Raw genomic sequence first — 17298 nt, 5'->3', positions numbered from 1 at the left:
CATTTAAATAGATAGAAATGCCATGACACCTCAATTCATATATATTTAATATTTGAATGTACACAAATTACTGATTTGTTAAGCATTATATCATGTTTTTTTGTGACTTCTTAATGAAATATATTATGAAGTATTACAAAATATGGAAGTGTCTGATTATAACACAAATATGGGAAGCGATATCTGTCCGAGAACAAACGATCTAGAGATTTAATGTGTGCAATCTGTCAGCAAGTTATGATTATATGCAAATAGCAAAACGGGGACAGGCACTAATTTTTTTTTTTGCTTGGTTTAAGATGGTTAACTTTTTAAAAACGAATCACATGATAAACTGAATAGCAGAAGCTCTGTGTCACTCGAGAAATTTCCGTGTGTGTCATTAGAATGGACTTATGAATGATAATCTATTGGTATGATGTTTTGTAGGTTGCCCAGCGGTTCTGGCTGCGCTTCGTCTCACTCTGGTTCCTCCGGGTCACAAGGTGGCGCTGCTGTGGCTCGCTGCCAGCCCTTTCTGCTGCGAGTGCTCCGTGCGGCTCTGCCACTGCAGCTCCTACTGCTGCTCATAGTGGGCCTGACCTGTCTGGTACCCATGACTGAGCAGGATTACAGCTGTGCCCATGCCAACAATTTCGCCCGTTCTTTTCATCCCATGCTCCGCTACACCAACGGGCCACCACCTGTATGAGACTTTACTAATTCCTTCATATGTTTCATATTACACTGCAGGACACAGAATGGACTAGTGTTAGCCAAAGCGGATTGTTCCTGTTCCTGTATAGTTACTGCTGCTAATTTAATTTTTCACTAAACTGTGTACTCTTGAACTCATTGCAGTGTAGACCAGTGTTGGACAGCCAAACTGGTGAAACTCTTCTGTCCCTAGGAAACAGAGGAAAAATCATATATAATTATGTACTAAATAGCACTGACATAAGAATAAGATACTGCACTTATACCGTCCAAGAAAATGGCCAAAATTATTTGCTTAGGCTAAAGAAAGTTTTATTTTTATTTTTTTATTATTTAAAACTGTAGAAAAAAGTTATTTTCAATATTATTTAAATAAGATTTTGCATGACAATTCAAATGTATTTTTATTTTATGGCATGTTCACAACTTTTTCTTTTTTTTTTTTGGTCCAGAAATTTAGAACAGTCATTACCATCATCTGTTAAATTTGTGTGATATGATATAATTATGATTACAATGTCTATGCTTATTTATCTGTGTACAGTTTGCTAATGCTGACAATAAAGACACATCTTTTCATTTAGTATATTTTTCAACTATTCTTTAATTATTTGAGCCAAATTAACATTTCCACATGTAGGTCCTTTAAAATCAAAACTTGTACTGTACCAATCATAACATTCAAGTATCAAATATAATAGCTGATAAATGCAAAGTACAAGTCTACTGTACTATGACCAAACACATTCACTGATTTGCGGAAAAATGTGACAATGTAGTTTACATCGTAATATAAGACAGTCAGTGTCCTTTACATTGATGAAATTTAGCTCTTGTTAGCATTTACATGTCCTGTTAACATGGCTATAAAACCACGTAAAGCACTTTAATACAGCAAAAATAGGATTTAAGATTTTGTGATATCAGCCAACCAATAAGTAAACGTCTTTGTACAAAAAAAAAGATGCTACTAATGTCACCACTGATCACTGAGCCATTTGCCATTACGTTAATGTTAAACATGTTAACATTAAAAAGAGCAATGATTCGTATCGAGAAATAGCTCTCTGATTGCGAGAATAAATCATGATGCATTAACATAAACTGTTTTATGTAATTACTTTGTCTAGTTTTTCTTTGTTCTATGAGTAACTTTTCTCCTCCGTTGTCTTCAGTTTGGTCACACTTTATATTAGTGTTCATGTTACTTTATATTAAGAGCTGATTGTAATTATACATATCTATTGTTATTGCCATAATGTAAATAATTATACTAACATGAAAAATGAGTTAACAGAGCACTTCTGTGATTGACAGATCAGATTTGACAGTGAAATGTCAATATAACACCACCTGTTTTCTAATCCAGTGGCGGAATAATCAATGTCTAAATGTTCAGCAATTAAACAGATTTTACTTGCAAAAATGCTAGTTTCTAATGCACTTCATCTGCTCTTGGTTGTCCTTTTTTATTCTATTTTATTTTTTATTGTTTGTGATGTTAAAGCTGTCACTCAATAGATATTAAAATAAAAAGAATTAGCAGCTTCTACAGAAACATGTCTCTCAGTGCACCAAAAAGAGCCCTTTTTCTCAAGTCTGAGAAAATGTCTTGAATCCCTGTAATAAGCTTTGGAAAAAGAAAAATTCATGAATCAAGTGAACATAGATGTATAGTGTTTGGGAGCCAACCTGTGTGTTTCTACAAATAGGTTCATTTTCAAATGTGTACATTTCTAGATTAAAATCTAAAGTGTACTCTGATAAGGCACAAGGAGAGACTCCACCTTTGTTTTGAAACACAGTTCTTATTACTGGTTGGTAGTCTTCAAATTCTGCAGCTGTTGGGATTGTATATGGTACATAGGTCAGGGGTCTGGACTTTGGCTGGGACAGGCAGTGCTGGGCTGCATGGCTCCAGTTCCTCTGGTGGATAGTGTAGACGGGGGGTCTTTCTCTCTCTGTGCCCTCAGTCGCTGCACCTCTCCTGGGGATTGGAATCGCTGGGCATCCAGCATCTCCAGCAAAAGATCATACAGCGGGACTCGATTCTTACATTTCATATGGTATAAGTGCTCCATTCCTTTGTTGCTTTAAAAAAACAAAAAACATTACGAATATAACGCGCTTGACTGATATGAGCAATAATATTTCAGCAACAATGTCCTTACTTATGGTTGCTAATAAAGGGAAGAAGGTCCCATCAGATGGGTAAAACACCTTTTTCAATAGCAAAAACTGTAATATTCTGAAAATGATTTTAATATAAAATAACTGTTATCTGTTTGAATCTATTTTAAAATGTAAATTCCGTTGATGGCAAAGCTGAATTTTCAGGAGCCATAACTCCATTCTTCAGTATCACATGATCCTTCAGTAATCATTCTAATATGCTGATTTGGTGCTCGACACATTTCTTATTATTATCAATGTTGAAAACAGTTTTTTTTTTTTTCAGGATTCCTTGATGAATAGAAAGTCCAAAAGAACAGCACTTATTTTAAAATAAAAAACAATTATTGCATAAGTCTTTACTGACATTTTTGATCAATTTAATGCATCCATGATGAAAAATAAAATCTTACAGACCCAAATCTTTAGAATGGTAGTGTATGGTATATGTTTTAATCGTTTGATTTGTTATCCGTCTGAGTTTACCTCATGTGTCTGATGTGGGAGAGCAGTAGCAGGAGCTGCGCCTGACGCCGGGACTGCAGCTGCAGAGAGGCACCGGATTCACTGATGCCGTAAATGAGGGCATCAGTGATGTTGTCCAGCATGCACTGCACCATGAAGCTGTCCATCAGGGGCTCCACTGGACTGGAGGAGAATGAAAATGCACCTGACCAGATAGAAAAGATGAAGTAATAACTATACGTTACATATGAATTGACACCTGGGACATGTTTAGGGTTGTGTGTGTGATATGCATTAGAATGTTAAGTGATGACATTATTTTATGCATAGATGATGCTGAGTAAATTAGCATGCACAAGTTTGAGGATTTATTTACCGGTATTTGTTTTTATTTTATTTTTTTGATTGAAATTAATTCTTTTATATAGCAGTGATGCATTAAATGGATCAAAAGTAAAGACTTTTTTAATGTTAGAAAAAAAAAGAAAAAGAAAATATATATATATAGATATATATTATATTAGATATTATATTAGCATATTAGAATAATTTTTGAGGGATCATGTGACTGAAGGCTGGAGTAAAATATTACTGTTTTTACTGTACTTTTGATCAGCCTTGGTGATTATGAAAAGACTTTTTAAAAAGTTTATAAAAATCTAACAGACCATAAACTTTTATACAGTAGTGCACAGGTAAATAAGTAAGGGATTCAAAATGGGATCCTGAAGGGGTTTATTCTGTGGTAATGACCGGCTGACTTAATTACATAAGTTACATTCAACTATATTTATTTTTTACATTTAAAATCAACATTTCCCTTTCTTTGTTTTTAGCCTTCAGTTAGCAAGCTAACAGTTTAGCTGTCTAGTTTAGCATAGCACTAGTTTAGAAAAGCTCTTTTGTTTATCTAGAACATAACACGATAGCCTGCTATGTTTTTAGTCAGACATTGATGAAGGTGGAAAGGATTGTGTGGAGGAGACTGAATGATTGACCAATCAGAATCAAGTATTCCAGGGAACTGTATAATTACATAATATCAAGAGGTTTCTTTTCCCAAGTAATCAAATCACATCTAAAGAGGCTCTTAATAATCTGTTTGACTTTCTGTTACCACAGACTCACCAGAATTGAGAAGTATGATGGCTTTAAGACATACAAATTCCTCCAGCTTGAGTTTGAGACTGCGGAATCGAGCCACAGTCGCCAAAAGCATGTCGAAAATCTCAGCCATCCCCTCGACGCATTCTCCTTCATTCCTGTAAGGAGGAAGACCAGCACTTTATATATGCTAGGAGATTGTTTGTGCCATTTACTGTGATATGTGCCTTAAAATGGACCTTCTTTTTTCTTTCTGTGAGCATTGTACATGCTGTTTTACTGCTTGTGTGAGAGCAAAGACTGGACCTGTGATGGACTCTCTATAGACATTCTGTCTTTCATCAGTTCTTATCCTATCTTAGCAGTCTTCTCTCTCTCTCTCTCAAACATTTTATCTTGTCATTTCAGTCTCTTCACAATTTTACTCACTCTTTCTCCCTCGTCTTCAAGGATGCTCTATTAAACCTCCAAGCTCACTTTGCTTCCCTTTTTACGGATACTAGTTTTGATTAGATTCGTATTTCCTTAGTCAGCGATGATGCTGTTCTTCAAAAGCCCTTTAAAGAGGCTTGTTCCCAATCAGGTCCTCTTTAATTACATGCTACTTGTGACATGGCCTTCTGAAGAGAAGCACAAGGCTCTCAGCTAAATAGTTCACATCCTTTTTAACAATCTAGTTTTCGTTTTACAATCATTCAATCTCATTTCATAAGGCACATCGCTCTGCTGGGCCAAATCCTTTCTGCAGGGGATAAAACCACATGCAGCTCAATGTTCTTTAAGAAATTGAGGCAAAAATAGGCACAGGGAATGACGTAGAGGGAATGCATCTGGTCAATGTGACATCTCAAAAAGCTCACAATCACACTCACAGCATCAGTATCATGTAAAATTGTCTGAGACTAAAATAAAGCCGAGTTTCATTAGAGTATAACAGGTGTTCCCACAGGTTTCTGTCACGGCATGTTGGTGCTTCGCCATTACTCTTAACAGTCCAGTGAGGCTAAATGTAATCAAAACAACTGAATGTGTTTTCAAAGCTTCACAAAGTGCACTTTTCCATGTCCAAATAGATGAATAAAAGTGGTTCTAAAATAGTCATTAGAATAGGTTTGAGCTTTTTTTATTTTTAGTTGCATGTATGCAAAGAAAAGTGGAAATACTTATGATTGTGTTTTGTCCAACAAGAGGAGGCGCAGAACATCCAGTACCTATCGAGGATGAGATCCTGAGCAAAGATGAGTTTTCCAGGTGAATGAATGGACCTCCATATGAGGCCGATCATCAACACCTCCAGCCAAGAGCTCTCCAACAACTGAACCTGGTCATGCAGAGAGAGGTCCTGGAACCCTGGAAGGAACAGTTACATCACGCTTCAAGCACTGCCCTTCACAAATTTGTGATCAGTAAGATGTTTTTTAAAGGAATTGTTTCCTGAGCAGCAAATTAGCATATTAGAATGATTTCTTGGCTCACCCCAAATTTCTATGATATTCTGGTCCCTAAATGTGGTTACGGTCCTTCCTTCAATATAAATCTATGGGATTTTTCACCCACATCACTTAGGAAAGTAACAGCCCACCTCTTCTCAACAAGCTGCATGATTTGAGGCATCATTCACGCCTGTAGGACGGGTTGCAAATCAAATTTAAAGGGGACCTATTATGCAAAATTCACTTTTACATGGTGTTTGAACAAGCCGTTTGGAGATTGTAGCTTTTGTGACATCAGAAATGCTTAAGCCCCACCCACGACTGCTGACGGACTCTGTCCTATTAGCTTAGCTCCTCCCCTGAGTGAGCTGTACACAGTGCGCCATGTTTATCTCCTCGCCAGAGCATTTAACAGCAGCATTTAAGTACACAATTTATTCTTATTAAAGCTACTAAATTATTCAGTCAAGAGCAGTGAGTGATTTTCTATTTTTCTTTTGTTTTGTTTTATTCATATCAACAGCATATACAGCAGTATACTGTATATCACGCTGTTTTCACTTTAATAAACAGAATTAATATATACACATTCGATTTTCTTCACTTGCTGTTTACATTCACAGACACAACCGACTGTGTTTATGTGTACTTCGTGTGTTTTAGACATAACCTTTTGTGTATTTGACAGTTTAAGCGCAATAAGATGTGAAAGAGATTATGTGCGCGTGCTTCGGATGTGTGCACTCAGAAAACCATATATCAGAAGTTTAGACTGGTATGGCTCTAAAATGCTAATAAACTTTCATGATGACGAAGAACTGCAATGTCATGTGAGCATGGCCGCGATAGAGATGATTATCAGAACCAACAGATCTTTTGTTCGTTTTTGGCAGAGTATCTGAGGCCTGAGCTGGAAACATGCAGGAAACCAGGATGTTTTTCCTTCGACTCAAAAATGGGCATTAACAACATGGTGTAGTAAATGATCTTAGAGGTATTTTGAGCTGAAACTTCACAGACACATTCTGGAGGCACCTGAGACTTATATTACATTTGGTAAAAAGGGGCATAATAGGTCCCCTTTAATACTAGTAATATTAGGGATGCTTACATTAGAAAGAAAGAAAAAATAAAATAAGGCATATTTAATTTTTATGATTGAAATGACCTTCCTTTGTGATGTATAAAAGAGGATTAGAAGAATAATGATTAGCATGTTTCAGTAAATAATTCTGGAATATGAATTTTTTGTTTTGTCACCCACATATAACAACATTAAAGTCTTGTCCACTGTATCTCATGAGATAAATTGTTTACTTTCTCCAAGGAGGGTTAATTAAGAAATCTGAACATCAAATATAATGTCCCAGCAGGTGTTTTTATGTGTGCTGGGCTCAGCTGGAGGCCAATCGAACTGAGCCGCAGCACAGATCACTGTAATAACACCCATGCTCTTTATCTTTATGCCTGTGACCTCGTCATTTGAATCTCTGCCACCTGTGCTGTTGAAAACTGCTTCCACGGTTACAAAAACTGTCAAGGCTGTCACCGGGGACACTTTCTCAGAAGTGCCTCCTTCACATTTAAAAAACATTTCCTTTGATGCTGCACTCACAATTAAAGCAACTTTAATTGATCTTTGAAAGATTTCACCTGGTACTTTCTTAGCCCAGGCGATCATGTGGACGAGTTCTTTGTCAGCCATGTTTGTGAGCAGGGACATCATTGTGATCTCGGTGTACGGGGGGCTGTGCTTCTGACGTGAACAGACAGCCGGTGGCTCTGCACCCAGAAGCAACACCAGCACCTGGTTAGGTGGCATGCATAAAGTGCTGACCACCCCGCTGCTGCTCTTCTTCCTCTTGTCCTGAGCTGTCCTCAGTCCGACACGGCTTGACTGCTCACTGTAGCTCTTGTCACGATCCTCATTACCGCTCTTCCTCCGCTCACGCCTGATAGCGCGGCCACCGCGGTCCTTGCGAATACCTGTAATGGAAAAGATGCAGGCCAAACAATTTGAAAAAAGAGAAAGATGAAAGCCTGTGCGGTACATGTGAACAAGCTTGTCACAGCCTCATTATATGAGGTAGTTGATGAGAGACATGCCTTTTTGTATATGTGTGTGTGTGTGTGTGTATTTAATTTACATTTAACACACACATATTAATTTAATAACATTTGCCAAGATGGAAAAGCTATAAATAAAACATAAATAAAATTGTATATAATATTAATACATTAGTAAATTCCTCCTAATCAAATTTAAATTCACCTTCCTGTGTGTTGCGGCCAATTCACATTCATGTACTGAAAAGGAGTCGATTCCTAAATTCTGCATTATGCCCAACCCTGGACAGCAGTAGAGGCCGCTTAAAATCATGATCGTGAGGGAGCTCGTGTTTATGTGAGGCTTAAAGAGAGAGAAAGGATATATTTTATGTACCTCCTTTCATCATGCCTACTTCATAACACTTGCGTAGTCTGCATGCTTGGCAGCTCTTCCTGCGGTTTCTGTCAATAGTGCACTGGTTGGTCGCTGGACAAACATAGTCATTGTGACCTAGAGGCAAAGAAACAAAGTAGAGCTTGTTATTTTTCATTCTTTTACCTTTAAGTTCTTGCTTAAACAGCAAAATGTCTAAGCATATGCCAGATCTTTCTTTATTTTACTACTTTTTTAATATCGGCTTTCAGAGATGTTTTTTGTTTTATTTTTAACTCCGAATTAGAGATGTGTAAATATTGTTCCGTCACAAGCGACAGAGAGTGCAGTGCAGTGCATCAGTGGCCTTGGATCTGATTAAGCACTGAGAGCAGGTACATACTGTTCCAGTGCTCCAGATGAAATTTTAAATTAGATGAGTGTGTCACAGACTGAAATGTCACAGACCTACACACAAACACATACACACGGACATCAAAAAAACATGCACATAATCCTAATGAGGTATGTTTGTAATAGGATATTATACCGCAGAGAATCCAAAATATTCACAACAAAATTTGGATGTGAACAAGATCATAGTAGCAAACACATTTTAGTGTAATAAGACATTTTGGGTGGCTAGCAAAGATGCCCTGGGAACTGTTGAGAGCAATTCACACCACCGTGCCCATTAGAAAGACTCGGGTTATTCCCTGAAACTACAGCTCAACAAAATCACTTTAACAATTTCAAATTCCCAAATTTGGATGTGCTGGACCAACAAGTTCGATCCACGGAGGCTCCTCACACCCTGCAGGTGCTCAAATCTGCTGCTAACATCTGGGTGCCAGATACCACAGGACACCTTTAGTCCATGCCTTGACGGGTCACCCTGTTTTGACAGCATGCGGTGGACCAACAGCATATTAAATAGGTGGTCATATTGTTTTTGCCGGAATTTTTAAAGTAAATCTTAAAAAAGAAAATTAAAAAAGTAAAACGATTGTTAAACCTCATAAAAAAAAACCTGGTATTAAGGTTTTTGTAAAAATGATTTTGCAGGGATCTTAAATTCAAATTATATGAAACAATTGGATACTCAAATTCAAATCGCAGAAAGTAAAAATTTATGAACTCTGTTTTTATTGTCTTACTTCTGCTCTTCTCTCTGCCCTCCTGTCCTGTCTATCTTCTCTCTCTTTAAACATCACGTCTCTCTATCCTTCTGTACTGCCTTATTCTCAGTGTAATTTCCCTCACCCAGTGTGTCCTGAAACCCATTTTTCAGGCACACACTTACAGTAATTTTTCCTCCAGTTCCTCGCTCAGTTTTCCTCACCAAAATGGCAGTTATATTACCTGCCCCAGGAAAGAGCTCATCAGGAGCTTGTGTGTCAGGGTCAAGTTCAAAACATCTACCCAGCCTCTCATCTCACCAAACCCACCCAGGTCTGCACCCCCTCCAACACAATACAGAACTGCAAATAAGGTGTAGGAAGAGACATCTGTGAGCTGCCTTTGTACATGTCAGCCTCTCATCAGATTTAGCACGTGTGAGACTTTGATTTTCACCTTTTTCTGTCACCTTTAAAAGGGAGGACAATATAGTGAACATGCAAGGATGATTACATACTGCGCACTTTCACACATTCAAAATTGTATTTGAAAGCACAATGGCTTGACTTGAAAATAGAAATCTTACTATTTTTCTTTTTTCAGCACCCATATATTTTTGGACATCATATTAGGTGACTGAGAAAACTATGTGCTCTAAATGATCAACCTTTTTCCAAGGATGAATTTGTTATTAGTATTGCTTGCAGATGTGGACATTATTAATCTCCATTGTTATGCATATATGTATAAACTAAATAGCCTACTAGAATTCAATCAACAAATGAATTTAAAAAACAAACATTAATTGAGCAAGTATGTTCTCAGTTGACTGAAGAACATACTATGAAATTAAATTGAAAGTCACTATGAAATTAAAATAGACAATTCCTGGTTTTTAATGGAATGTTTATTATAAATTATTTGCCCATGCTCATAATAAATTTTTTTAACTAATGTGCCCTTGTAACCTTTAAAGTTTGCATAACGTGTTTTCTTTGTGTTTATCCTAGTCAAATATTACATAAATTATACAATATTTCATAAAAAAAAATAAGAATTGTCAATTTTGATTTCATGATGGCTCGTGATTTCATTGAGATAAAAAAAAACTTCCCATCACCCTTACAGTGATACTAGGCTATCTCTTCTCTGGTGACGTGTTTTTTTGGCGTGAGTGGGATAACCTTGGCCTGGCAAGCCAGACCCACATCAAGATGTTAGGTCCGGGAACTCACCATTGGCATGCCTCAATCCGTGGGGCGGGATAAACGGTTGTCTTTCAAATTCCTCTGCACGCATTAGGATAGCGCTACAACCAACTCTCGCAAACGGTTGTGGCTGAGTGTGTCCCATATGCGTTTTCCCACCAGCGGAGCTAGTTGATACATTAAACTTTTGCCGTATCCGGTCGGCAAAACTCCGAATACATCTTCTTTTTATAAGAATGGCTTAAGTGCCGTTCTTTGTTCTTTTCTCAAAGAAAAGCTTAACTCCAAGTCCTCCAGAGTCGCCAGCGGAACCGTCACAACTCTGCCGTCATTATGTTAAGCCCGCCCACCAACTCTATACGCAATGTGATTGGCCTGACTAGAGTTTGTTTTTCCTGCTCGAAAGTCAACGGAGAGTAGGCTAGCTAGACTACCCTACCCTAAATAAATTTTGCTGCCGCTAGGGTTCGTGTAGATTTCTTAGCTAGGATAACCTGTCAATCACATGAGATTGTTGTGTTTTTGCATTCCACTTCACTGCTTTTCTATTTAACTATGTAAACACGGCTAGACTGTGCGCTCGAGCTTCGTGTCTTTTGGCGCGTCTCGCGCATGTCACAGCGTTTTAAAAACGCGTCATTCAAGTTAAAATAAGTTCAACTTTAAGAACAAAAAGCTATTTTCTAAACCTTGCATTTCTCCCACTCCACTCCACTGCTCTGCATCTCCTGTTTTTAAACGTAAAACGTGTTCTGTGTGAATGTTCCGCGTTTGTACGTTTCGAATCCCATTCCCAACTGACTTTAGTGCTTACATCTTTTCGCCAATAGATGGCGACAATTGCTGTGTTTTTGACTGAGTCATTTATTACAGTAAAACTTCAAATAGCCCGGGCTTTTATTTTCCCAAATCGTCGAACACCGGCTGGTATTTGAGACAGGCGTCTATATGAGACAGGCCTTTATAAATTAGGGTTGAGGTGTTGTTCCTAGAGTCTCTAATAATCTCCAAATGCTCCACGTGAAACTGCGGTCTTCCGACCGAGGGGGAGAGAGCAAGACAGCGCTCGAGTTGTCTGAAGTCGTGAGAGTGCGCGCGCGCGGCTGGGGCGCTGGGGCGCTCTCTCTCTCTCTCTGCTAGTTTGCGCCCAGTCAAGCGCAGCAGTCATTCTATTACATCACTCACCGATCAAAAAAAGGCTTTAGCGGGAAACCAATTTGCTTTGTCGGCCGCCAAAAAGCGGACGATCTGACAGGTTTTAGAAGATTAAATACAACCCGAAACTAAAAAACAGACCCGGCCTCTAACAAACCTGTCGCCACACTAGGCGTGTAAAAGAGACAGGCGTCTACTTGGGACTCGGCTATTATTTTAAGTTTTACGGTAATTCACTATCGGGTTCCTTCGCGTTGTTTGGAAACGAAACAGTTGACTGACTAGCTTCTTTGCATGAAGGACAACATAGAAACGCGCACTGTAGTAGTTTGTACGGGCTGCCAACTCTCACGGATTCAGCGTGAGACTGTGTGTGTGACACTTTTCACACACTCTAACGCCACACATCTATTTTCCTCGCAGAGAAAAATCGCGAAGCAAAGAGGACACTGACGCCGACAGACAAAGACAGAGAAGGTTAATTTTTATATACCAAATTATTAGCTCTTATATTCTGTTAATTTTATTTCGAAATTCAAACAATAAATACCGTTTATGCGCTTGTAAATGTGAGTGACATCTAGCGCCTCAGTTAAAGCAGCACGTGAATCGATCAAATAAACAAGATTGAACAATATAAGGTATGTTGAAAGTTACAGTAGGCTACAAATTACCGAAACGTATGCCTCATTCATAACATCGATCAAATGGCTAGTTTTTTTTTCAATCTTGGAAAGAGGTCAATAAAACAGCTGGAGAACAATATGTCACATAACGTTACATTTACCTCAGGAAAGCCATTTAATGACCATAGCTCGTTAGTTGGCTAGAAAAATTATTCTTCTAAATAGCGTATGTGCACTATATTACATATTTATTGTATTTTTACTTATATCAGTAAAATATAATAACGTTGTTATAATAAAAACATATTTAATTCAGTTGTTATTTTTAACCTTTAATACTAATACCAGCTGACAGGGCTCTCTGTATAGCATTAGGTAAGATATTTTTTTCTTGAGAAGAATTAACATGTATCTACCTAATATATATCAAAATGAATCGATATTGAATCAAGATCAGAATCAAATCACAAGAATTGAGTAGAAATCTTGAAATTTGTGTCAAGCAACAAAAAAAATAGGTCCCTAGTGCCTACCAGTCACTGTACCATGTAAACACTGTAACATGTTGTTACTAAACCTAGTAAACGTTTAGTTACCAAATGTTTTGACAATCACAATACATTTATTGTGATGTTTCCCCCCCCCCCCCCCCCCCCCTCCATAGAAATGGCAAATTCTAAGGTAATTAAAACATACCGGTTCATTATAAGGTCTTTATACACCACTGAAAACATAGTTATGTAAATTATATTGCATTTCTGTCTACAGATCCTAAATATTACACAATGCACCTTTAAACAATCAGTTCTGAATGTCAGCAAAGCTTGTGAGAGTATTGCAGCCGAATCACAGCCGTGCTGATGTTCAGAACAGCAAGGATTGTTACCCTGAATGCTTCTCTTGAAGAAAGCTTTGCATCCCTCACAGGACCAGACTCCATAATGATAGCCGGAGGCATAGTCACTGCACACCGCACAAAAGCGCGTCTCCTTCTCTGAATCAAACCCTCCTGCAGCTCTTGATCCGGTGTACGTCTCCTGCCTGTCAGTCGCACTGCACAACACCTCACACAGACCAACACCTGCCTGCTGAGAAGACACCACACTGGACCTGGAGAAAGACAGAGGTCAGATGTCAATATACAGTGGATTATAATGATAACAACCAGGCCAAGTTCCAACCACCATTAAGGAAAAACTTAAGGAAAAACTTTTGTGTTTTACTGATTTACTAGATGGCACGCTTACAAATAATTCAGTAGCCCAATTAAAATGCTGGCAGATATAGATCAGTGTAATTATTTCCATGTTATGGTCGATAAATGACAGATTTTGGAGACGATCGTATTTTAACAAATTACATTGGGAATGTAGACCTCACAACATTATAGATATTGTTTCTGAGATTTGCTAAAGATTAAATTTAACAGTGTTATTAATGTGCTATTAAAAATATACATGCATAAACATGTAAAAGAAAGGTAATGAGCATACACCATTAAATATCCAACGCTGTCATTTATAAACAAACAAACAAAAAAACTCTGTCGTCTGATAATCAATAAACTACTGTTATTTTGTACATCACGGTTAAGGTTTTGAGATACAAGTTTGTAATGTCCGAGGAGAACATGTACGTGACTGCAAACAGCAGACAAGTGTGACCATCCCCGTTTCCTTTTGACCCCCTGTTCCAGTGTTTGTAAATATTTATTTTATCTTTAATTCTGATGTCCAGCAGATATATTGCATAACTTCATAAATGGACTCCAGTGATGTCCAATGTCATCAAATGTCAAACTGAGGTCTCCAAGCAGCCTAAAGCAGAGATGCCACTTCTTGAAGTGAAACTGTAATATACGCCTTTGACAAAAGATTTAAACAACGGATTTTACTAAAAATGGTCTCATGTGCTGTGATTTTTTTATTATTCATTAATTTCTTAGTTTATTTGAAAGTGAAAAATGTGCTCCCTGTGCATTCAGACAGGACGTGATAATTCCAATTCCACGGTTGTTTTCACTAAATTGTACTTTCCTCAAGGTCTACAGACAGAATTGAATCAGAAACTTTACAAATGTGCACTTCTTTTTTGTGACTTCAGTCTCCATGTCGGATAGTGGTGTTTACAATCCTAACCTTCATCCAAGAAGTCAAGAAATACTAATAATTAACAGCACAAACAGCATAAAGTAACAACAAATAAAAAATAAACCGTAATTAGTTCGAGCCCAGAGTATATGTCAGAGAACACTCGATGTGACACTGGACACGAAAAGGTCAAGTGCTTTGTATGTGTCTGTGTATTCCTTAAACATACTCAATGATTTCTCACAATCTACACACACATAAGCAAAATATGATCTGTTCTTTAGGGTAATACAGAAAGTATCATATCCTGTTCTAACCACAAGATCAGCATGTACTTTCTGACCAACAACATCTCATCACCATTTAGTCTGTAAAGAGAAAGAAATGGTATACATGTCCTGCAGGGAAAAAAGCGTGTGAAAAGTCATGCACATTCTCAATAAAACTGCAAATGATCGCACATGCCAAAGACCAACTAGTATTAAATATTAGTCATATACAACTCACAAACCTATAGCCATAACAATTATGAACATAAAAAAAAATGTTTACTCAATTCAATACTCTATATGTGTGTAAAATATATGCAACACGTCAGTCTTAAAATAAGTTTCACCTTTAAAATATTGTAAAATCTGTAATGGCTAAAAAAAAAAAGTGTTTAGTGTAAATGTTCAAATGATAAATGTTGGCTAATAATGGTACTTAAATTATTACAAAAGTCATGGTTAGTAAGCAAATTTAACATGTTCACAAAATGAATAAGTGTACAATGTGCCAGAATGGTTTCACCAGGTTTTATGTAAGGTGTTGTTTGTAAAAATTAACCTCGGTAAGCAGGTATCCAAGCAGGATTTGAGTGCTAGATCAAACATTATGCCTCAATGAATCATATATCTGGTGTAAATCACCCCAGAACAACCTCATCTGATTAACTGGACAACTGACAATATTTCATGTCTGTTTTATGATCTTAAACATCTTAAATAGTTCCCTTTCCTGTTATATTTACTATACTTTAACCTTGGTTTCAACATGAAAATGTCCATAGAAACTTGATTTTAAGAGATAGAAATTTTCAGTTTTTCAGTTTCTACAAAAGATCTTAAAACCAATACAACTTGTATACAAATTTTATTTTTTAGTTCATTTAGAACTTGGAATTCTGCACCTACAATGACGTCCAAAACATCAACACAACCTAAGCTCATATTTCAAGTTGCACTGACCTGTAGACTGTGCTAGACGAGGTGTCCAGGTAGTAGGACACCTGGTGGGTCGAGTGGGGTCCTCCATGATGGCTGAGGTACGGGGACAGCTGAGGGCTGGTGGGTGCAAACATGAGAGGGCTGCTGGATTCTCCACCTAACGTCTGCAGATGTTCTTCAACGGGGGGTGCGTGGGGGTCCGTGGGAGCCGGGTAGTATCCGACAGAGGCAGGCTCTGCGGGTGACGTGGTGCCGTAGGTCTGTGTGAGGTCTGGGTACTCATAGGCTCCATCAAGGTAATTGACAGACGAGGTGATGCCCCCTGCGCTGTGCTCCTCCTTGGGGTACATGGGCGAGAGTTTGTGGGCAGTGGGCGGTGAGGAAAGTCCCTCCAGGTCTTCTCTCTCTGGGTTCAGGTTGGTCCTGCGTCGCTGCCTGGCACCAGCAGCCTCTCTGCTGGTCTGCCCTCCAGACATCACCATGGAAACACACACGCAACCTTAGAGTACAGTCTGTTCATAAGCAACCACCAAAAGACTGTGTCTTTTTTTTTCCACCTCCCACTGTCTTTCTCAAAATCTCTCTCCCTTGTTCTGCTTTGCTTCCGCCCCACTGCTCTGCCTACTCCTCCAGTCCTTCTTGGGCTGAGAGTCAAAATGTGATGTTTCCTAAGATATGTGAGGCTACTTTCCCTGTTTCTTCTATTTCTTTCTTAAAATACCTTTTTCTTGTTTGTTTTTTTACCTTCTCATTTTTTCTTAAAATAACTTTTCCTTTTCCGTTTTCTAGCTTAAAATATTACACTGAAGGAAGGATAAAACACAATGAGCAACACTACAACTGAAAGGTGTAGTCTAGTCGGAGGTGAGGTGCTTTTCTATTAAACAGGAAACCGAGAGGACAGGAAACTCAACTGAAACTACAAATAGAACGATATGCTTGATTATAAACCACTAGATCAACAGAGCACATGGAATATAATTTCTTGTGAAAATGAAAAAAAATATATGGTTGAATCCTTTACAACGTCCTTACCAAAATTCAAATCAACCCTCTGATTTAGAAGTTTAGCCCCATCACAAGAAGCATTGATGCATCCTCTCGCTACTATATCGCTGACTTCCTGCCCTTTCACTGTCGCTCTGGCTAAAAAGAGAAGAGGTAAACAAATTAAAGACAGGTCGATACTGGCGGTCACTCTTCAGACCAGGTCATGGCAACCAGGTAAACAAGAGATAGGAGGTCACCACCTGATTCACTTGCCAGAACCTTTGGATTTCCACTTTACATGCTGCAGACATGGGAAATTATACTTCAAATAATTTATTAACATTGTTGAATGATTTTTGCAAGAGGTTCACGAGGGACAAACAAGTCTGTTTGATGATATTCAGTTCTCTGTACCGGCAGCTATTAAAGTTGAAGTGGAAAGTGTGTAGGTGTTTGCGCTCATCATTCAATTTTGTATGGGAGGCCTTGGCTAATTTAGTTTTGATTTCTCTTTAAAAGGGAAAACATTAGTATTATAGTAATATACACTACTGTTTAAATGTTTGGGGTATTTAGTACTTGAGTATTTAATACTTTTATTAAGTAAAAA

At 38.0% G+C, this 17298-nt stretch overlaps 2 protein-coding genes across 2 annotated transcripts in view; one reads left to right on the top strand and one right to left on the bottom strand.

Moving 5' to 3' along the window:
• syne1a (spectrin repeat containing, nuclear envelope 1a) overlaps positions 1 to 1280 on the top strand; it is a 119433-nt gene extending 118153 nt beyond the window's left edge. The window contains exon 146 of the mRNA XM_077221161.1: positions 430 to 1280. Coding sequence (XP_077077276.1) covers positions 430 to 691 — 262 coding nt within the window. The 3' untranslated portion in view covers positions 692 to 1280. The remainder of the gene's footprint in view (positions 1 to 429) is intronic.
• Positions 1281 to 1284: 4 nt separating this feature from the next.
• Positions 1285 to 16263, bottom strand: esr1 (estrogen receptor 1). Its single transcript, XM_077221162.1, has 8 exons — positions 15720 to 16263; positions 13287 to 13510; positions 8314 to 8430; positions 7524 to 7856; positions 5649 to 5787; positions 4462 to 4595; positions 3355 to 3538; positions 1285 to 2787 (listed from the first exon to the last, which is right to left on the bottom strand). The coding sequence occupies exons 1-8, from the start codon at positions 16178 to 16180 to the stop codon at positions 2565 to 2567; spliced, it is 1815 nt and encodes a 604-aa protein (XP_077077277.1). The 5' UTR covers positions 16181 to 16263; the 3' UTR covers positions 1285 to 2564.
• Between the last annotated feature and the right edge of the window lie 1035 nt (positions 16264 to 17298).

Source organism: Siphateles boraxobius, unplaced genomic scaffold (assembly GCF_051911475.1).
Source record: "Siphateles boraxobius isolate OS27281-9 unplaced genomic scaffold, OSU_SipBor_1 8, whole genome shotgun sequence".
NCBI classification, from domain to species: domain Eukaryota; kingdom Metazoa; phylum Chordata; class Actinopteri; order Cypriniformes; family Leuciscidae; genus Siphateles; species Siphateles boraxobius.
Note: the sequence above shows the minus strand (reverse complement) of the source record. Positions and strands in the feature narration are given on the sequence as shown.

Coding starts and splice junctions, on each gene's coding strand:
- esr1 (XM_077221162.1), bottom strand. CDS start 16,180: ATGGTGATGTCTGGAGGGCAGACCAGCAGAGAGGCTGCTGGTGCCAGG. Junction 4,596..5,648: donor CAGGATCTCATCCTCGATAG/GTACTGGATGTT, acceptor TCCTCCTTACAG/GAATGAAGGAGAATGCGTCG. Junction 2,788..3,354: donor TCCCACATCAGACACATGAG/GTAAACTCAGAC, acceptor GTTTTTTTAAAG/CAACAAAGGAATGGAGCACT.